This window comes from Ahaetulla prasina, chromosome 7 (assembly GCF_028640845.1).
Source record: "Ahaetulla prasina isolate Xishuangbanna chromosome 7, ASM2864084v1, whole genome shotgun sequence".
Classification (NCBI taxonomy): domain Eukaryota; kingdom Metazoa; phylum Chordata; class Lepidosauria; order Squamata; family Colubridae; genus Ahaetulla; species Ahaetulla prasina.
The window spans coordinates 93175604-93198455 of record NC_080545.1 but is presented as its reverse complement, the minus strand read 5'-3'; the positions used below and the strand labels follow the sequence as shown (position 1 = coordinate 93198455).

The 22852-nt window shown below is 43.1% G+C and overlaps 1 protein-coding gene across 7 annotated transcripts in view; it reads right to left on the bottom strand.

Annotated features, from left to right (window-relative positions):
- The window catches only part of USP6NL (USP6 N-terminal like), a 178986-nt gene that overhangs the window by 5503 nt on the left and 150631 nt on the right, over positions 1 to 22852 (bottom strand). The window contains exons 14-16 of one of the 7 annotated variants that reach the window (XM_058191103.1): positions 13418 to 13460; positions 9415 to 9465; positions 6879 to 6894 (exon numbers count right to left, since the gene is read on the bottom strand). The exons of 4 other annotated variants lie outside the window; for them this stretch is intronic. In XM_058191103.1, the coding sequence (XP_058047086.1) occupies position 6894; positions 9415 to 9465; positions 13418 to 13460 (95 nt within the window). In that variant the 3' untranslated portion in view covers positions 6879 to 6893. Of the gene's footprint in view, positions 1 to 6878; positions 6895 to 9414; positions 9466 to 9526; positions 13461 to 22852 lie in introns of those variants that run through there. 2 more of the 7 variants (XM_058191102.1, XM_058191101.1) reach the window with 2 other exon arrangements.

Sequence of the window (22852 nt, the reverse complement as noted above, 5' to 3'; positions counted from 1 at the left end):
AAAATAGAGGCACCGGTCTACTAATTGCCTTTTTTTGGGAGCGAACCTGTCTACCTTCTTTAAAAATAGAGGCACCGGTCTACTAGCCGCCTACAGCGCTGATCAGCTGTAGTGCGGCCCTTTGAAGTACCGCGGCAGTCATTTAAGGCCGTTTGCAGCTTTATCACCACTGAGAGCTTCAGGGGCAGAGAAGAGGAACAGCGAGGCATGGGGCAGGGATTTTTGCTACTGGTTCTCCGAACTACCCGCCCCCATCGCCACCAGATCGCGCAGTCCGAACCGGGAGCATTTCACCCCTGATCCTGCCTTGGGAAGGATGGGTCTGCCTCGGCAGGGGGTTGGACCAGAAGACCTCCAAGGTCCCTTCCAACTCTGTTATTATGTTATGTTATGTTATGTTATGTTATGCCTGTCCAAGACCTAGCAGGGCCGTTCGCTGGAAAAAGGTTACACACATCTCTGCTCTGGAATTATTCAGCAGAGATCTCCTGTCATCAGATGGAACAAAATAGAATATTCTTTATCGGCCAAGTGTGATTGCACAAACAAGGAATTTGTTTCTGGTTCAGAAGCAACAACAAACGAACATAAATAAAACAACAAAGTAATATAATCATAAGATACCAATAGGAGAAAGCAATTAGGAAAAATGAGAAGGATAATAATAATACATGGGTAACTATCCTTAGACATAGGACAAGTGCTGAGGGAATATTTAGCAGAGCACAAGGAAAAAACTGTCTGGTTGTTTTGGCATGTAATGTTCCCTATGGCGGCATTCTGAGGGGTGGAGTTAAAAACCGTTTATGTCCAGGATGTGAGGCGTCTGTAGATATTTTCTCAACCCTCTTTGTGGCTCGTGCAGTATACAGGTCCTCCATGGAAGGCAGGCTGGGTTGCAATTGTTTTTTCTGCAGTCTATGTATAAATGTGTAGCTAGATGTGGATGCTTTAGGCCACGGGTGTCCAACTATGGCAACTTTAAGGCCTGTGGACTTCAAGTCCTAGAATTCCCCAGCCAGTTATGCTGGCTGGGGAATTCTGGGAGTTGAGGTCCACAAATCTTCAAAGTTGCCAAGGCCGGACTCCCCTGCACTATGCTTAAGCTTGCAGTACCCTTTGCAAAATGTGAAGCTGAGTTCTCTGTAAGACACTATCACGTGAAACAGCAGCCTGGCAACTAGCCTGCAAAAAGCATTTCTACTGCAAATAATTTCGCTGAAGCTTCCATTTCAAGCTATTTTCATTCTCCGGGCCACCTGCGCATTATACAGAAAGTCAGGAGAAAATCGGATCTTCATTCGCGTTCCATCAGGCTGCAGATCAGTCATCTCAAATACCGATATATGTATTATGGAATTTTGCTCCCTTCCCTTAGTTTTGCAGGTGGCAGATTTCGCTGCAAAGTCCAGCAACAAAACCTGACAGGCTTATCTCTTGCAGTGGCTTCGTAGCGAGACAATAGCTTATCTGGACTAACTTCAGAAAAGAGTGGCAGAGATAACAGTTATCCCTTTTGCCCTGATCAATTAGGGATTAGAAAACAACTGATAGGAGAACACTTTTAGGAAAGGGAACAAAAAAAAAAAAAAAAAAAAAACCACAACGAAATTGATTGTCAGGTAGCTTAGCTTTGCTAATAAACATATTTTATATGGTGGCACGGTAGTTAGAATGCAGTATTGCAGGCTAACCTAATCTGACCACTGCTAAGAGTTCGATCCTGACCGGCTCAAGGTTAACTCAGACTTCCATCCTTCCGAAGTCGGTAAAATGAAAAGCCAGATTGTTGGGGGCAATAGGCTGACTCTGTAAACCGCTTAGAGGGCTCTAAAGCATTGTGGAGCGGTATATAAGTAAGTGCTATTGCTATAGGGAGGCAAATGATCTGTAGAATCGGCGTAAGTGGTGTTTAAACAAACAAAACAAGGAGGCCTACAGGAGGATGCATGGGGATGGATGATTCGCTTATGGAAGTCACAAAGTCACAAAGGTGGATGAAACTCATAGGGAATATGGCATCGTTAGTGCCAAGGTTATAAAGAACCCCCCAGCTTGGAGGCATTTTGCCACCAAATGCAAGCTCCTAAGACCACAATCCACCTACCACTCTCAGACATCTAGTAACATGACAAGCTTCCCTGTATGCAATCAATCCTTTGACCCAACGAGCTCAATGTTTGATCACTGAAGATGTCAAGAGGCCTTAAACCTAAGACCTTTTGCAAGCCTGAAGCTACAGTCCTTTGCTAAATGGCCACTGCCAGTGCAGAATTCCAAATCAAAACATTTGTGACAGTCATTGACTGCATAAGCACCACATCCAATCAAAGTCGGATTCTAATGTGTGTAACCAGGGTTAAGACACACCTCTGCTTGTTTATATCATCAGTGATGGCAAACTATTTGGGGGGGGAGAGAAAGAATGAGAGAGAGTGAGAGAGAGAGAAAGAATGAGAGTGAATGAGAGAGAGGAAGAGAATGAGAGAGGAAGAGAATGAGAGAGAGTGAAAGAATGAGAGAGAGAGGATGAGAGAAAATCAGAGAGAGTGAATGAGAGAGAAAAAAGAGAAAGAATGAGAGAAAGGGAGAGACAGAGAGAAAGAAAGAATGAGAGTGAATGAGGGAGAGAAAGAATCAGAGAGAGAGAGAAAGAGAATGTGAGGAAGAGAATGAGAGTGATTGAGAGAGAGAGAGAGAGAATGAGAGAGGGAAAGAAAGAAACAGAGAGAATGAGCGAGAGAAAGAGAATGAGAGGAAGAGAATGAGAGTGATTGAGAGAGAGAGAGAAAGAATCAAAGAGAATCAGAGAGAATGAGAGAGGAAGAGAATGAGAGTGATTGAGAGAGAGAGAGAGAGAGAGAGAGAGAGAGAGAAGAGAATGAGGAAGAGAATGAGAGAAAAAGAGAAAGAATGAGAGAGAGAAAGAGAATGAGAGGAAGAGAATGAGAGTGATTGAGAGAGAGAGAGAAAGAATCAAAGAGAATCAGAGAGAATGAGAGAGGGAGAGAATGAGAGTGATTGAGAGAGAGAGAGAGAGAGAGAGAGAGAGAGAGAGAATGAGAGGGAAAGAAAGAAACAGAGAGAGAATGAGAGAGAGAAAGAGAATGAGAGGAAGAGAATGAGAGTGATTGAGAGAGAGAGAGAGAAAGAATCAAAGAGAGAATGAGAGAAAGAGAATCAGAGAGAGAATGAGGAAGAGAATGAGATAGATAGATAGATAGATAGATAGAGAGAGAGAGAGAGAGAGAGAGAGAGAGAGAGAGAGAGAACCCCAGAAAATCAAGTGAGAACACTTTCACAATTTTTAGACCCCTCAGAAGTTGTGTGAGAGCAAAGTCCTCTTGCATGACTTCCAGAGGATCCAATGTGTCAGCATGGCAAGGGGTATCACCTCTGTGACATGCACAACACAGGTTAATAATAATAATAATAATAATAATAATAATAATAATAATAATAATAATAATAATAATAATAATAATAATAATAATAATAATAATAATATAAAACAACAACAACAACAACAACAACAACAACAACAGAGTTGGAAGGGATCTTGGAGGTCTTCTAGTCCAACCCCCTGCCCAGGCAGGAAACCCTACACCATTTCAGACAAATTCACCAACACTGTTCTGTACATTTATTGGGGAGCCCACAGGACTACTTTAAAACATGCTCACGGCCTCTCATAATCGCCCATTACCCTTCCCGCCTATTTCTCTCCAGGTATCTACGTTTTTGAGGTTCCAGTAGCATCAACAACACTTCATCCTATAATCACTCCGATTCGTCTCCTTTTTTGAAATGTTGAGTCAGTGCATACTTTCTCAAGAAAAAGCATCGAAATGCTCCTAGGCTGATTGATAAGGCAGCTTTTATTCTTTTTTTAAAAAAATATTAGCACGTTTAAGGTCTCTTAATTACCATTAAAGCTTCCATGCCATCCAAGGGAAAAATACAACATTTTTACTGAATCCCTTTCTTGCTTTGAAGATTGTTTTCTGTAACATGGCAGAGCGAGGGAAAGTGCATTCGTTCCGGTGTGCATGATTCAAAAGCGGTTTAGACATTGGAAGCTCAACACCTGAATTTTGAACATCGGGAAAGGGCAGGCAAGATCGAAGCTAGAATAACCTTGAACTACACTTGCCAGTTCTCTAATTAAGAAGCGGCTGTTACAATCGGAGTATTAACCATGTATTAACAGCCGATATCACAATTGTTGCCTGGGAAGATCAAAGCCTGTGCACGCAGCAGGGCTTATGATTTTTCATTAGATGTACAAAATAATTGGACAGGAATCGCACAGCCCACAAAGGCAGACTTAGAGAAGGGCTACAAACACACACACACACAAACCAGTTTAAGATTCTCAGGGAACTTGTTTGTTATGGGTTCCACTGATTAGGGACGGTCATCTGGTGGCCCCACACAAAATAGCCTTCTCGGTGGTGGCTCCTTATGGAACATCACTTCCCTCAAGGTACAGCTGGGCCCAGTGGTGAAATTCATTTTTTTAAAACTATCGGTTCTGTGGGCGTGGCTTGGTGGGCGTGGCAGGGGAAGGCTACTGCAAAATCCCCATTCCCTCCCCATTCCTGGGGGAAGGATATTGCAAAATCTCCATTCCCTCCCCACTCCTAGGGAAATGATATTGCAAAATCTCCATTCCCATCCCATTCCAGGGGAAGAATATTGCAAAATCTCCATTTCCATCCCATTCCTGGGGAAAGGATATTGCAAAATCTCCAGTCCCTCCCCACTCCAGGGGAAGGATACTGCAAAATCTCCATTCCCTCTTCACTCCTGGAGGAAGGATATTTCAAAATCTCCATTCCCTCCCCACTCCTGGGGAAATGATATTTCAAAATCCCCATTCCCTCCCCACTCCTGGGGAAGTATACTGCAAAATCCCCATTCCCTCTTCACTCCTGGGGAAAGAATATTGCAAAAGCTCCATTCCCACTCCACTCTGGGGCCAGCCAGAGGTTGCTGGTTCCCCAAACTGCTCAAAATTTCCGCTACCGGTTCTCCAGAACCTGGACTTCTGGATTTCATCCCTGGTTGGGCCCCACCCTGCTGCTCTTGCGAAAGGCCCTAAAAAGTGCCTTTGTCAGCAGGTCTGGGGAATCACAAAACGGAGAGAGAGAGACAACCAAATGACTGCTTTGATTGTTTTGTTGATGCCATGGGGTGTGTGTTTTTAAACGTGTTTCATTATATGGTGCACTTTTTAAAACGTTTGCAAACTGCCCGGCTTCATCAATGTGTACATTGGGCGGCTATATAAATTTGCTTAATACATAATACAGTTAGTTCTTGACTTAGAACGATTTGTTTAGTGATTACTCAAAGTTACTATCTCATAAAAAATGACTTATGACCGTTTTTCACACAACCTTTGCAGCATCCCCATGATTGCGTAAATCAAAATTCAGACGCTTAGCAACTGATTCATATTAATGACGGCTGCAGTGTCTGTCTCGGGGGGGTCACGTGATTCCCCTTTTGCGACCTTCTGACAAGCAAAGTCAATGGGGGAAGCCAGATTCATTGAACGACCCGGGGGACTAACTTAACACCTGCAGTGATTCACTTAATGAACGTCTTGCTTGGCAACAGGAATTTCAGGCTCAATCGTGGCCCTAAATCGAGGACTACCGTCAACGAACGTCAATTTAACCAGGCTCAGATGTCAAAAGAGATATATTTGATGCCCATGTTGTTGATACTTCAAACTGTGCACACATCGAAACCATCAAAAAGGACGTGGTGGCTAAGACGCAGAGTTTGTCGATCGAAAGGTCGGCAGTTCAGCGGTTCGAATCCCTAGTGCCGCCTAACGGGGTGAGCTCCCGTGACTTGTCTCAGCTTCTGCCAACCTAGCAGTTTGAAAGCATGTAAAAAATGCAAGTAGAAAAATAGGGACCACCTTTGGTGGGAAGGTAACAGCGTTCTGTGCGCCTTTGGCGTTGAGTCATGCCAGCCACATGACCAAGAACAGCACTGGCTCTTAGGCTTTGAAACAGAGATGAGCACTGCCCCCTAGAGTCGGGAACGGCTAGCCCAGATGTGCGAGGGGAACCTTTACCTTTTTAAACCATCAAAAGGCTGTTTGGCCAAATGTACAACCATCGTCTTTTGCTCAACTTCCGCCCTCTTACGACTTGCTTTCTGTGAAGGCCTCTTAAACAGGGGCAAACACACAACTGGGCCCTCCTGAGGAAGAGGAAGGAAAGAGAAAGCTGGAAGGAAAGGGCTGTTTAATTAAAGAGGGAAGAGCCCAGTTCTTTTTCTGCCTCTCTGCATCAGAGCTGTCACTGGCGCCGGTTCTACTCAACCTGGCTGTCTATTGCTGCTGCGACAACCTGGCTGAATTCTATGGATCTCGGTTTGCTGTTAGAATTTAACAAGCGAAAAGGAAGAAGACCACCTCTCCTGGGTGTTCTGCGCCGCGGCTTTGCGACTGGCAGCGCGCTGCCTCCTCTCCAGCACTTGACAGAGACGGTTTGAAATGCAACTCCCTTGAAATCGAGGCGGGGGGGGGGGAAGCTTCCTTCCGTGACAATATGTTTACAGCCACGGCGAAAAGCCAAGTTCCCATTATGCCTTTTGCACAAAAAGCACAGGCCCAATTTGCAAGCCTGTAATTACAGCGGGACGGCTAGGAACAATACGAAAAATGACATTCGCGCTCATAAGGCATTGTCTTCCTTTATTTTCAAACCAGCGACAGGCTTCAAGTGCAGGTTTCAGCTCGGGGTAAAACAAAACAGCCAGGACGTTGAAATGCTGTAGGAATTTCTGCTCAGCTGAGCTGGAGGAAGCAGGGGTGGGGAGAAGTTGGAACGCTGGGATTTCTTCGGGCAACCAAGAGGGTTTCATGATACTCTGCAATTGTTGAAGAATGGTTGTTGTTGTTTTTTAACCCAGCTTCCACAAGGCCCGAAGAAGCCTCAAAGACATATAAGACAGGTTTTTGTGGTCCGCCAGCAGCCTGCGGAGCTGGCAACGGAGTCAGACAGCGATGAGGCACAGGTGGGGCCAGGGCCATCGGGGAGTAAGGTGTGGACTCCAGAGCCTCCAGAGACTGATAGTAGTCAGGCGGAGGAACAGGAGGAGCCTGTTCCTAATGCACGCATGAGAAGAGCTGTCAGAAGGCAAGAGCAGCTAAAACAAAGAGGACAACTTGGGAGTAGGGCCAAGAGATGATTGGCCCCTCCCATAACGCTTAAAACAGACCAGCAATGGCATTTGGGCTTTGCCGGAAAACAACGTTGGTAGCTTCGTCTTCTTGCATTTATTTTTGTATCTGTGACTTCTGAACGTTTGCCAAGAAAGGCCTTTGGCAGTTTGCCTAATTGGACCAAGGTTGGCGACAGGACTGAGGAACTTGTCTTGGGAGGAATTTGCTTTAATTTAGTTGAACTACGCTGGGAATGAAGTCATTCTCAACTGTTCGAATAAAGTTCGTTTGTTTTTTCACTGACTTGAGTTTCCTACTACCTACTGGGGCCTGGGTCACAACACAGGTAGCCGTCAACTTAACTATCGTATTTAAGCCCGGAATTATGTTTGCAAATCATGAGGATCATTCTGTACAGGTCATCATGCAACTGATAGGGTTTATGATTTTTTTTGGTGTGTGGCAGTCGTTAAGTGAATCGCCGTGGTCATTAAGTGAATCCAGTCATTAAGCAAATGCCACGGTTGTTAAGCAAACCCATGAGTGTGTTTTCTTTCTAGAAGCAGGTAGTTTTTTTGCCAGCCAAAAAAAACACGTTCTAAATGATGGTTACCTAACCAGGGGACATTGCAAATGGCCATTGATGATGGTTGCCGAGCATCCAAATTGCGATTAGGTGCCCGGGAAGGATTACAATCCCGGTCGTAAGTACCTTTTTAGGGGGGGACATCATAACTTTGAGTGGTTGCTATGCAACCAGTTGTAAGTCAAGGACTACCGTTGCATGCAGTTGCAGGCTGTTACCTAGTTTGCCACATTATTGACATGCTGTCCGAACACGCATGATGGCCATGCATGAATAATGTAACCCAGGTGACTTAATATAAAATATTAGGGCTCCTCACAGAATTAGGGTTGTGGGAAGGGATCCCAAAAAAGTGTTTCTCAAACTTGGCGACTTTAAGAGACATGGACTTCAACTCCCAGAATTCTCCAGCCAGCAATTCTGGGAGTTGAAGTCCATGTATCTTAAAGTTGCAAAGCTTGAAAAATGCTGTATCAAAGGATAAATCTTGGTCCCACCCACTCCACTGACATCAGTCAATCTTCCTGCAGTCTTCCACCATCAGACTCTCGTATAAGAGATCCATTCTTCCATAAAAAGAAAAAAGTAAGGTGCTACATTTAGGCAAGAAAAACAAAATGCACAGGTACAGCATAGGTGGTACCTGGCTCAATAGTAGTAACCGTGAGAGGGATCTTTGAGTGCTAGCGGGCAATCACTAAAATATGAGCCAGCCGTGTGCAGCAGCTGCCAAAAAAGCCAACACAGTTCTGGGCTGCATTAACAGAGGGATAGAATCAAGATCACGTGAAGTGTTAATACCACTTTATAATGCCTTGGTAAGGCCACACTTGGAATACTGCATTCAATTTTGATCACCACGATGTAAAAACAATGTGGAGACTCTAGAAAGAGTGCAGAGAAGAGCAACAAAGATGATTAGGGGACTGGAGACTAAAACATATGAAGAACGGTTGCAGGAACTGGGTATGTCTAGTTTAATGAAAAGAAGGACCAGGGGAGACATGATAGCAGTCTTCCAATATCTCAGGGGTTGAGATATAAAGAAGAGGGAGTCAAGCTATTCTCCAAAACAGGACAAGAAACAATGGATGGAAACTAATCAAGGAGGGATCCAACCTAGAACTAAGGAGAAATTTCCTGACAGTGAGAACAATTAATCAGTGGAGCGACTTGCCTCCAGAAGTTGTGGAGGTTATACAATACTGGAGGTTTTTTCAAGAAGAGATTGGACAACCATTTGTCTGAAATGGTATAGGGTTTTCTGCCTGAGCAGGGGGTTGGACTAGAAGACCTCCAAGGTCCCTTCCAAGTTGTTGTTCTGTTAAGATAGTAAGGCACGTAGGTTTATAAAATCTACCTTTGCTCCTATAGGCTGCCTCAAGAATCAATTACTCAAAATGGTAAAGGGAGAAATGCTCCTGCGCATGTCCACAATTCTCATTGATGCAACATGGCGCTCATGGCACCATTCTTGGATAAATGTCCTTCTGTAGGGTTCAATTTTTTTTTTCTATTGAGGAGGAATGAAAGTACAAACAAGGTAAACCACGACTCATGCTGGTTAGTAAATAAAATCAATCCTTGTTTAAAGTGCAATCACACCAAAAAGTTACATAGATGGTAAAGTATGGAATACCAGGAGACACTGGGAGGATAGTAGCGAACAGGAAGACCACGATATCGGGTGCTGGCAAGGGAAAAAAAAGAAAAGAATTCAGAAAGAAAGAGAGAGAAAAAAATAGGTTCATTACTGCATCAAAAGCCTCAATTACAATCCACAGCCAACAAAAGACAAACCATCTTTCAGAGTTCAATTGAAACTTTCCAAACCAAACGAAGCGAAGCACACGAAGTCAGCCAGGGCAAATATACCATAAAAAGTGGGAGGAAATTGCCTAAAAGCCAAGCTTTCTATGGGACGAAACTCGTTGCAACACTCATTATGACACAGGTAGTCTTCCGATTATGACCATTTGTTTAACAAATGTTCGGAAAAAGAGTGCTGAAAAAAAGTGACTTACGACGATCCTTGCATTTAGGAGTATTGCAGAGGTCATGTGATCAAACTTCAGGTTGCTTGGCAACCGGCAGGTATTTTATGATAGTTGCAACATCATGTGATCGCCACTTGCAACCTTCCCAGCTGGCTTTCCGACAAACAAAGTCAATGGGGGAAAGTCAATTCACTTAGTGACCACAGACCACAGCAAAGTTGGGCACAGCTCACACTCAATAACCACATCGCTTAGCAACAAAAGAAGTTCCGGTCCCAATTATAGTTGCAACTCAAGGACTACCTTTACTTCAGATTATCCAGGAATACCATCGGGCCGTGTTGAGAAACAGTCTACAAACACGAGGGTTTTTTGTTTTCCCTTGGGATCGGTTCTGATAGCACTGATCTTCTCCATAGGCAGTCAAGACAGGGGGGAGGCCCTTGGTCAGTTCTCTGCCCGGTACAATAAATATGAATCTGCTGCATCCAAAACAGGTGGATGTCTAACTCAGAACTGTCTCTAAAGCAGTGGTTCTCAACCTTTATAGTGCTGCGACCCCTTTAATACAATTTCCCACGATGTGGCGACCCCCAACCATAAAATTATTTTCGTTTTGAATTTATCACGCCTGAAGCTGTATTGGCTAGCAATCTGAACTGCTTGCGATTGCCTTGAGGACGGAGGCATTAAAGCGGAGACTCCTCCCCTATTAAGTTTATCGCGCCTGAAGCCAGATTAGGCTAGCGATTGGGAGTGATTGCAGCTGGCTTGAGAGGGAGACATCAGAGCAAAGATTTCTCTCTTTTTTAATTCGATTTGAAGAGCCTGCAGCTGGCTGGTGGAGTCAACCATTGGAGCGCGATTCTTCGACTCGCAAGTATACTTCCCATATTTCCGATGGTCTTAGGCGACCCCTGGCAAATCGTCATTCGACCCCCAACTGGGTCCCGACCCACAGGTTGAGAACCGCTGCTCTAAAGCAAAACACCACATTTGCTTCTCTTCCCTCAGCATCTGATGCAAAAAGGATGCAAATGACCAGCTGTCTTCAAGGAATATAAATCCTTCCATCCCCCCACTATCCTGTCAGAGCTGAAGAAGCTTCCTGGATGAGAATTGAAACACCTTCAAAAGAAAAAACAAGAAAGTCCAGTTGCCTCCTGAAAAAGCACCTTTGGGACAACCGTGACCCGAGTCTCTACAGGATTTTAGCTATACAATTTGGGATGGATACCCTTGGAATGGTGTGTGGGAGTAGGAACAGATTTCCAGAGGAAAAAACTGCAGACTACAGGAACCATTTGCACCATTCAGGTGACTCTGAGGACACAGATAAACCTCCAAGTGGCCTCAATGACCCTCTAAAAGGGTGCAAATGACCACCTGTTAACAAGGAATATAAATCCTTCCATTCCCCACCATCCTGTCAGAACAGAAGAAGCTTCTTGGATGGGAAGTGAAAGGGCTTCAAAAGAAAAACAAAACAAGGTGGTTGTTCAGTGAGTTGTATCTGATTTTACAACCTTTTGGCCCAGGTTCAGTGAATCGTTGCAGTTGTTAAGTGAATAAAACATATTTTTAGTTAGTGAACTGAAAACATATTTGTTTGTTCGCGCGGGGCTTTCTTAAATTGGGTAGATTTTAAATTTAATTGTTATTTAGTTTTAAATTGGGTTTTTTTTAGATTATATATTTTAATTTATCGGCCTAACTGTATAATAAGTTTTTTAATTTATTTTTAATTGTACATTGTTTATTTTTATCTTGGCTGTACACCGCCCTGAGTCCTTCGGGAGAAGGGCGGTCTAGAAATCTAATAAAATAAATGAATAAATAAATAAATAATATAGTTGTTAAATGAATCTGGCTCACCCCCTCCCCATGGACTTTGCTTGTCGGAAGCCAGCTGGGAAAGTTACAAATGGCCATCTCATGTCCCCCAGGATGTTACAGCTATCAAAAAAAGTACGCTGGTTGCCAAGGGGCCAAATTTTGATAACATGGCTGTGGGGGATGCTGCAATGGTGGTTAAGTGAGAGGATTGGTCGTAAGCCGCTTTTTTTCAGGGCAGCTGTAACTGTAATGGTCACTAAATGAACGACTGTTAAGTCGAGGACCACTGTAGTTCAGTAGAATTCTTTGAATCTTAATTGTTACCACCAGCACTAGAGAGCAAGTATGGTTGCAATGAAGTGTTTTGGGGAAATGTTTCTTTTTTTTAAAAAATAAAAATAAAAATAAAATCTAGCTCTGCTACTCAAGGTACTTCGATGTGAACAATAGGCTGGCCAAAGTAAAAGGAATAGATTTAGAAGATGGAAATCTTCCCCCCAAAAATACTCTTCGCAATTCGATTTGAAGAAATGTTACTGAATTATTCTTGATCTTTGTCACCACCCAGTGGACGTCCACCTGAACTGCAAAACCCCTCCCGTTAATTGTTCCAAGACAATCCCGTTCGGTTCGAACAGATGCAACAGGAGTTGTTAAAGCACTTGATTTTATTCACAGCCTTGGCCTCGTTGCTGAATGCTGAATGCTTTAGAGATGTTGCCATGGCAAGAACATATGCGAGTAGAATTACCCATATATGTAACTTGTCAATCAAAGTGTGTGTGTGTTTTTTAATGTAATCATGTTATCATGTTTCCCCCAAAAGACGACCAGGTTTTATATTAATTTTTGCTCCAAAAGATGCATTATGGCTTATTTTCCAGTTAGGTCTTATTTTGGGGAAAATATAGTACTAAACGCCTCTGTCTGCTAATGAGCTTAACTGAGGCTTATTTTTGGGGTAGGGCTTATATTGCAAGCATCCTGAAAAATCATGCTAGGCCTTATTTTCCGATTGGGTCTTATTTTTGGGGAAACAGGGTAGTGAAAAGCAAATCACGCTATTCACATGACTTAAAACTGTATTGAAAATGGAATTTTGGCTTTTTCTAACACAAGGCCGAACAGATCACTGCAATCAGTGACGTGGAAATAAAAGAAACATCACAACACAACGTTATAATAGAATTTACCAGATAGAAGGAAGTCCTTATCTTCACAACTAGCCGTAGTTCAGAAAAACCTTCAGTCTGTGTGTCTCTAAAACTAAGCAGCTTCCGCTTCTCTTTCTCCTTGTTTGGGTTATTTTCCTCACCAAAGGAATGTGCAACTCCTAGCTTGTAAATTATGATATGCTGATGTCTATACAATCATGCTTTTTATTGAGTTTAAAATGTTGATTATGCCACCATGTTTTGGAAACTCCTCAACTGATTAAAAGAAAGGCAGTGAGAGGAAATAAAGAAGGAAATAAATAAGGATATCAAAATTTCCAGGGGGAAAAAATACATCACCCTTCAGCACAGGCATGCATTTAAATGCTGCATGCATCTCTAACAATTCTAAGTGGTTGTCAGGAAAGGGAATAGTTATGGTTTGATGGTCTAAAAACACAATAAGAAATACAACAGCATAAATCACACAGCTCAAACCACCCAGAGAAGCAAAGAAGCCACATCAACCTCCCAAATTCAACCCACTTGGCAGCCACTCCAAAAATCAGAAAGAAGCCCGGGCAGCACAGAGGCCTGCTGGAGGATTAGTTGGTTAAACTGAAATAAAACACAAAAGCCAAAGAAAAATAGGTACGTGTGCGTTCTCCAAACGTATAAATGAAAAATCCCGTATTCATCTGGAAAGGAAAAAAAGACAAAACAAAAACAAAAGGAAGTCTAAGGAAAGGCATCAATAGAAGAAGAAAAAAACAAAAACCAAGGGCTGAATTAAGGATGTTACAGATTTGTCTCTTCAAAAAATGGGATGGCTCTGCCATCAGATATTTGATTGAAAAAAAATGCAGGAATTCTCTCAGCAGAGAGAAAATGCGGGGGGGTGGGGAGAGAATGAAATTAGGAGTCATATTCTGAATTTGTAGAGGAAGCTGAAAGAATAAAGAAAAACACATGAAATAAACACATTTTGATGTCACGTTCCAACGTGTCCCCCTTTTTAAAAAAACACTTGGGAGAACAGAACCATATTCGCTCGGGCGTCCTGGTTGAATGCTGATCTCTCTTGTAAACGCGAGAAGTGGGGACAAAGGATTCCGAAGGCTGCTTGTTCCCCCATTCACGCTGCCCGGCACCCACGTTTTAATGCCGAAAGGAGAAGGGCGGGATGGCATACAAAAAGCTCCCGCCATCCATGGCGAAAGCTGCGTTTTTGCAAACTCTTAAGGAACTCGCAGATCCCACTTTGCCTACTCAAAGATGCGGTTGAGCTGTTGGGTTAAGTTTCCTTCACTTCCTTAGCTTTTTCTCTTATTCTTTCACCCTTGCTAATCGTCCTCCCTACTATATTCTCTTGAACGGTTCTGTTCAGATCTGAGGCTGTCAACTGCCTTGGATATTTTAAATTAAATCCAATATGGTATGCGAGAACAGGGGCTAGAATCCTGCTGGATTAAACTAAAGCCTCTGGAGTACAACTTCCTGTTTCACCAAGAGACCCGAGATCCTTCAGCCAGCAAGAGCAATCTTTCCTACTGTCACTCCACAGAGATTTAGCTGTCCCTTTTCAAAGACAAGGAATCCCCCCCCTTTTTTTTAAAAAAAGCTAAGGAGTTCTGTCAGGAAAGCAAAGGTAGATGGTTTATATCACAAGCATTTGGTGCATGTTTAAGAAGCTCCCAGTTTGCCTTTGTTCTTAGAGATGCCATTCGGTTGGTGCAGGGAAACGAATGGGGGAAAGAACAAAAGGTTTCGGTAGGAAACCTACCACAACAGATGCAACATTTCAAGGCCCTCCTTACACCGCTCATCTATGAAAAATAACCAGAAATCCATTAATGCAGAGGTCTCCAACCTTGGCAACATTAGGACTTGTGGACTTGAACTCCCAGAATTCTGGGAGTTGCAGTCCACAAGTCTTAATGTTGCCAAGGTTGGAGACCCCTGCATTAAAGGGTTTAACGCAGGGATGAAATGCTCCCAGTTCGGACTGGATCTCCTGATCCGGTAGCGATGGCGGCAGGTGGTTAGGAGAACCGGTAGCAAAAATCCCTGCCCCGCCCCCCCACCATGCCCAGCTGAGCCACGCAATCATCAGAGGTTTTTTGTTTTTTTTTACTTTTAAAAGCATTTTTACTTTTAAAAGCAGAGCCTTTTAAAAGCATTTTTTTCGGCCGAAGAGGTTGTAGAAAAAAAGGTTTTAAAAGGCTCCTCTGATGATCCCAAGCTGAGTTGCCTGATTGTCAGAGGCTTTTTTTTATCTTTTAAAGGCAAAAAAAAAGCATGCTTTCAAAAGAAAAGCCTCTGAAAAAATGCTTTTAAAAGTTAAAAAAAAAGTTGGCCACGCCCACCCAGTCACATTACACCCCCCCACGAAGCCACGCCCACAGAACCGGTAGTAACAAATTTTACATTTCACCCCTGGTTTAATGGATATCAAGGGGGTGGGGGAGGAGGAGAAATAAAAATATCTGAAAGTCTGCAGCGGTTTTCTACTTCTTGAAATACGTTTCACAGAGAAATATTATTTCTTCTTGAAATATGTTTCAAGATATGCTTGAATCAACTGATTAAGCCATTTGCCTGGAACGGTACGAGGCAGGGGGCGGGGGGGGGGGGATCCAATCGTGACAACTTTAAGGCTTGTGGACTTCAATTCCCCAGAATTCCTCAGCCAGCATATCTGGGGAATTCTGAGAGTTGAAGTCCACAAGTCTTACAGTTGCCAAGGTTGGACACCCCTGGTATAAGGCCTCCTGCTGAAGCAGGGGGTTCGACTAGAAGACCTCCAAGATCCCTTCCGATCTTGTTATTCTGTGTTCTATATCAGGCTGCAATCAGGCCATTAATGATGCTTAAGGACCTGGTAGCACAGGTATGGCGAGGGTGGCTCGGTGGCTAAGACGCCCGAGCTTGTCGATCAGAAAGGTCGGCAGTCCGGCGGCTCGAATCTCTAGTATGGGTCTCCTGTGTGAGCAGGGGGTTGGACTAGATGACCTCCAAGGTCCCTTCCAACTCTGTTACTGTTATAATATAGGTGACAACAAATACCCTGTCTTTTTTTTAAAAAATGTATCTTTTTATTTTATTTTTTTAAAAAAATAGCCTTTTTTTTTCTATTTTCCTATACTAGAAACGGGGATATATGTCTTCTCCTACAACCCAGGTGCTGTAAAAGAGGGGTGTCCAATGCTGGCTGGGGAATTCTGGGAGTTGAAGTCCACAGGTCTTAAAGTTGCCAAGGTAGGAAATTGGCCCTGCTTTAAACAGAAGAGTTTCTTCCCACACACAAAGAGCTGATCCTCAAAAAAACCAAAGATGAAGCTCTTCCAGGCTCTTCTGAAGGAGAGCTTAGAAAAGGATAAAGTATGCCCGACCAATTCCCTTCCAGATGGAGTTTTGTGCCCAACCCCTACCCCCACAACCCTGCGTAAACCAGTTCTCTTGTTTGAAAAGAGACCAAAGTCTGCCCAAGCAGCTTCTGGAGCTCAAAGCGTCATAAACAACCTCACCAGATGGAGAATTCTACCAAGCTTAATTAACTTCCAGAGACGTTCTGATGGGACGGATCCAGAGTATGAGGGAAAGTTTGAGGTTGGCAAGCTCTTTTCAAAAGAGTTTTCTTCCCAGTACACTGAACGACAGATTAAGCAAAAAGAGCAGAAAGGATCTGGGGCTAAGTTTGTGTTGTCGCTCTTTAGCTTGGAGTTCTCGGTTTGTTCAGAAGCAAATACTGCTAAGTTTCAAGGGGATTATTCACTGGTAAACTGTCTTAATAAAATCCTGTGAAAGAAGCCATTTTTCCACACTGAATTAATTGGTTTTGCTACCTAATGGGGAATATCACAATATGAAGAGAGAGAGAGAGAGAAAGAGAAAGAGAGAGAGATGGGAAGGGAGAGAGAGAAATCAAACTAAAGTCATTCCGCCAAGCATTGCGTGTCCTGATAAAGTAGGGCTTTGAGTATCCAAACATTACCTGTTGCCAGCGAGATATACTGGACTTCTTAGAATTTGTAACCAGCATGGCTCCTGGTCTTGTCTCAATTCATGTTCCGGACATTGAATGTTTGGTCTTGTTTCATGGTTGCCCATGCTTCAAATATGGAAAGCCCCAAGTGGAAAACATCTGGAGCCTTTCATATTAGATTGCAAGCCCGGAGATCAAGAATTCATATTGTTGAGATCAGATTTTTGTTGAGAAGACGACTGGAAAAAACCACTGGTCGGTATATATTCAGACAATTACGATTTTTAAAACAAAACATAAGACAATTTAAAGATAAATGCTAGGAAGAAGTTATGTATCACAGCCGAGGACAGAAAGAAAGTAGCCGAATTCCCTATTCGGAGTGTGAGAAGGCATTCTCCTGGAGCTAATCTCATTTTGTAATTTCTCATGAATTCTTTTCTTCTAATTTCAGTATCCAAAAAGTTTTGTATTTGCTGTTTTGTTGACGAAACAATGGCACACCAAGGAATTCTGAGTGTCTTTCCGAGGCTGACTCTCCAAACCTCCGATTCTTTCTGGGGTCTCAGAGATGCTGCTGGATCAAGGAAAACTGAACTAGAGATTGCGTCAGAAAATAAAAGAATAATTTTAACAGTCATAAGGGTTCTAAGACCCAAATTGTTGGGGGCAATGTGCTGACTGTGTAAACCAGCGGTCACTAACTTGTGGTCCGTGGACCACTGGTGGTTCACGAGAAAATTTTGGTGGTCCGTAGAAAAATTATTTGCATTTTTTATATTGCACTAAATCAGGGGTCCTCAAACTATGGACTCTTTCTCATGGTGGCTGCTTAGCTCCAACAACTGCTACCTGTTGGGACCCTAAGGAGTCTGAGCAGGCAGGCGAGGAGTAGCGAGTAGAGGATGGCAAGGCGCCCCTTGAGATGAATGGCATCGAGTTGGCCATGCCCACCCAGTCACATGACCACTTAGCCACGCCCACCCAGTCGGTCATTAGGCAGATCATATCAGCGGTCCGCGGGATTGAAAATTATGAATTTAGTGATCCTTGAGGTCCGAAAGATTGGTGACCACTGGTGTAAACTGCTTAGAGAGGGCTGTTAAAGCACTATGAAGTGATGTATATTAGACTTGTATAAGGGCTATTGCTATTGCTAATGAAGTCTATCTTAGGACAAGAAATGTCCATTTTGGTACTCTTTGTCCTACTAAAGAGAAGCCTGTTATCGGATGCATTCTTATTTAATCTTTTTTTTTTTATTTGCATTTATATCCCGCCTTTCTCTGAAGACTCAGGGCGGTTTACACTATGTCAAGCAATAGTCTTCATCCATTTGTATATTATATACAAAGTCAACTTATTGCCCCCAACAATCTGGGTCCTCATTTTACCTACCTTATAAAGGATGGAAGGCTGAGTCAACCTTGGGCCTGGTGGGGCTTGAACCTGCAGTAATTGCAAGCAGCTGCTGTTAATAACAGACTGTCTTACCAGTCTGAGCCACAGAGGCCCTTGTCTTATAAAAGATGTCAGAGAAACACAGAGAAGTATCAGGGCACTAAAGTCTGAAGTTTCCATGGCCAATTTCTTCTGCTGCCTCAGCCGTTTTTTGGTCCTTCTCTCCTATCTGAAACCCAAGACTTTGCTACAGTCACGTATCAGTTGTTTTTTCGCTTCCAGATACAAACTGGAGGTCTGCCCTGAAGGGTAGAGCTTTCCAGCTGCCCTTGAGACAGAAGCCCTCCCTTCTCCTCCCCACCACATCTGGGAGAACTTCTCTCTGCATTGAAGTGAGGTAATGTCTAAAAAAAAAAAAAAGGCAGACACATCCTTAAGGACAAGTAAAATTGCTTTTTAGGTAAGGATTAAAGAAAGATGAACCTGGGATGAGAAGATAAGACTCCAGGACTGATGACACTTAGATAAAAAGAGCAGCTACTTCCTGGATCAAATGAACAAGACAAGAAACGGGCTAGATGTTTTGGGAGCGAGACGAGGATGTTTTTGTGACTGTTAAGTAGAAGAGGAGGCTCCAAGAAGGAAGTTGGGCAGAACATACCACCAGTGGTGGGATTCAAGTAATTTAACAACCGGTTCTCTGCCCTAATGATTTCTTCCAACAACCAGTTTGCCAAACTGCTCAGAAAGTTAACAACCGGTTCTCCCGAAGTGGTGTGAACTGGCTGAATCCCACCACTGCGTACCACTCACCTGATACCCACGTAGGGTGCGTCAATATGCCTATTTTCCAAAGATATAAACTCAGAGAAAAAGGTATGCCTGTGGAAGAGGTGTGTGCAAACCAATGAGAATATTTCTAGCTCAGGGCTGAAATGAGAGATTCTTGCTTCTCTGAGCTTGACTGTTTTCTTATAGATGTTTCATTACCCAAACTAGATAACATCATCAGGGCTAGCGATGATGATGATGATGACGTTCTCTAGTTTGGGTAATAAAACGTCTGTAAAAAAAACACCTAAGCTCAAAGAGCACCAAGGACCTCTCATATGCACAAGCTTGCAGGGAAATTATGCATAATCAGAAAATCGCATATAGAAATAGAATAACAGAGTGGGAAGGGACCTTGGAGGTCTTCTAGTCCAACCCCCTGCTTAGGCAGGAAATCCTGCACCACTTCAGACAAATGGTTATCCAACATCTTCTTAAAAACTTCCAGTGTTGGAACATTCACAACTTCTGCAGGCAAGTCGTTCCACTTATTGATTGTTCTAACTGTCAGGAAATTTCTCCTTAGTTCTAAGTTGCTTCTCTCCTTGATCAGTTTCCACCCATTGCTTCTTGTTCTACCCTCAGGTGCTTTGGAGAATAGCTTGACTCCCTCTTCTTTGTGGCAACCCCTGAGATATTGGAACGTTGTTATCATATCACCCCTAGTCCTTCTTTTCATCAAACTAGACATACCCAGTTCCAACAACCGTGCTCCAGCATTAGTCTTCCAAGCTTTCAGACTTACGCTGGATCAAATGAATATATTTTTTTTCTGAATAATTCTTGAAAGCAGAGAACAGCTTGTCCAAGTTCTTTCTTGCTTATACACTTAGGAATATAGATGTATCTCCACTTTCTTTTAATCCATTTCTGTTGGAGGAGTTTTAGAAGCGATGGACTTTATGCGGCAACAGAATGTAATGGACTGGAGCCTACCTGCATTTCTTTCCTGCCATTCAAGCTAGTTGCAGCCGGGAACACTGGATGGTATGTCTGTATTCTAAAAGTAACGGAAGGATGGAGGAAAATAACAAGTAGGTAGGGGGAAAAGATGAGCAGGAAAAACTGTGAAGTGAGGTTAAATGGAAGTGAGTGTGAAATCAGAAAGCAAATGAAGGGAAGGGGCAAAGGTCTGAAATGTTCTGTCTTCTCTCCAGGAAACATGTTTTGCAGGTCCCAAGAAGCCTAACAGCGTTTATATTTGCTATTAATGATACTCAAGGCATGCTAGGACATGTCGTTATATGTTTGCTATAATCTCCAGATTTAAAATTCCACTTTTACGAGGGAAGGAAATGACAGCTGCGGCGAAGACTTGAAGGTAAGAAAACTGGGTTCTTGCACAGGTTGGCAAATGGATGCTAGCCGTTAAAAACAAGGTATCTGGAAAAATCTGGACAAAGGCTGAAAAGGCCAGCTGCCATCACCATGAGGCTCCAAATTGGGATTGGTGTCTTTCTGATATTCTTAAAAACGCACTGCACCTTCAACAGTAACCACAACGGGGTATAAACTGATGGTAACAAGTAAAGGTAGAGGTCTATGGAGATTCTCGGTCATCCAGGTCATAGTTCTCTCTCTCTCTCTCTCTCTCTTTTTTTTTTAAAAAAAAGGCAACTAGAGGAGGAGGAGAAGAAAGAGGAGGAGGAGGAGGAGGAGGAGGAGGAGGAGGAGGAGGAGGAGGAGGAGGAGGAGGAGGAGGAGGAGGAGAAGAAGAAGAAGAAGAAGAAGAAGAAGAAGAAGAAGAAGAAGAAGAAGAAGAAGAAGAAGAAGAAGAAGAAGAAGAAGAAGAAGAACTATCGCCAAAACTGAACACTTTAACAACAGAATAATCAGAGAAGCCATTGAGATAGAAAACGCCCACACAGCATGAACAAACGAGATGATACCTCCGCCTACCAGCCATTTGGAAACCTGCCCTTATTGACAAACGTGTCCCTAACACGAGGAATGACACCAGACCCACACTCACGAGGTCCACACAGGATGTCACCACCACACATCCACCCAGAAAGCAGACCCAAACCCACACTGATCATGAAGCACCAAGGACCAGAAGCCAGACCGCAGCTGCAACATTAGCCATTTCAAACCCCTCCAATCCATACATGCAGCAGACTGACACCCACTATGAAGATGTAGCACGACCACAAAGCCAAACAACAGCAGTGCAGCTCACCAGCTCAAATCCCCTGCAGCACAGACTAGACTGAGCACAACCAAGCCCCCACCAACACAGGACACACCCCAGCCAATCAGAGCACAGAAAACCCCATCCAATCAGAGCACAGCCAAGCTCCCACCCAATCAGTTCAAACCCCACTAGCAGTTAAAAGGAAGAAACAGCTGCGATCACACATTGCTCCCAGAAGCACTAAGCTGAAGCCTGAAGATGATTTAATGAGACTTCAAAACGCCGCCAAGACACTTCCAATTTTACACGGGAGAAAACCCGAACAACCAAAGACCTATATATATATATATATATATATATATATATATATATATATATACACACCCCGCATGGTGCAGCATCGCTCACAACACAAATGTCTCCCCCAACTTTCAAAAGAAATATTTGCACCTGACATTTTTTTTTTTAAACTTGCTTGCCTTGGCCCCGAATGCCGAGAGGCCTCTTGAAGGCTTCTCTCTTGGTGAAGAACTGAAGCAGAACATTCAATTCCCTCTCCCACCTTCTTCATATAACGGCACACACACAAAAAAAAACCCTCCTTAGGGTGGCAGGATTGGCTGAATAAACAACAGGGAGGGGGTGGGGGGGATCGGGGAATTGTTCTGCTCTTTCTGCAAAGACAGCTCCGACTGGCAAAGAGGATCTCGGCTATTTCCCCATTAGGTGGAGGGTGGGGGTGGGGGGATGTCTTTCCACAGCCCGTTGCCTAGAAATGAACGCAACTTCCCTTCTAATTAAAAGGATGTAAAAGCTGCCTTCAGAATGTGCCAAAGTCCATGCCAAAAGGTAGGCTGTTTGCAGGGGAAACAGATGCCTCCTAAGAAGAAAACGATTAGACATCCAGATATTTTATTTATCTTTATTCATGCTTTGGGTTGGCGAGCAGACAGGTTGGGGGGAGGGGAAAACCAGGGGGAAGGTACTGCTTTCCCCCTCCCCAATTTTTCCCTTCCCATTTTGACAGTTTGTTTTTTGAATGTTTCCCGAGAAATTAGGAGGGGAAAATGAAATAAGCTGTAAAATTGCTAGGGGTGCAAAAGCAGCTGATTTAAGAGTTGACAGCATTCCTTCCAAATTAAGAAATAAATGAATATTTGATATCACAATGACAAGGGGGCGCGTGCGGGGGGGGGACATTCTGCTTCCAGAAAGCCATAAAAATGAAGAAAGGACAAAACTAAGGGATCAGCTACAATGGAATCCACTGACAGGATTCAGAATATGATTGATCAGTCACTCGATTAATATATCAAAATGGATGTTCCACATTATTTTCTGTTCTGTTTTTCTGAACCTAGATACATTTTATATTTAAAGTATAGGCAGAAATGTCCGGAATATACATTTCCCCTCTTACTATCAAGTTTGTGGTCTCTTGTTTCCAAAGATAAATTTCTGTGTGCCAGTTTTAACTAAACAGACCAAAATGAAAAGATGGTTTAGTCCTTAGAGTTTGACAGACCTGTTTACTAAAAAACCTAAACATTTAATGTAAATTAAATCACTGCTATTTGTCATTATCCCGTGAATAAAAGTCACTATTCAACTGCATACACCAAAGACACATTTATGAAGAAATTAAGTGTTCGTTCACATTTCATTAACAATAAAGCTGTAATTGCAAAAGATTTTGAACAATGAATATGCCTCCATTTCCCCTCAAATTCTACTTACCT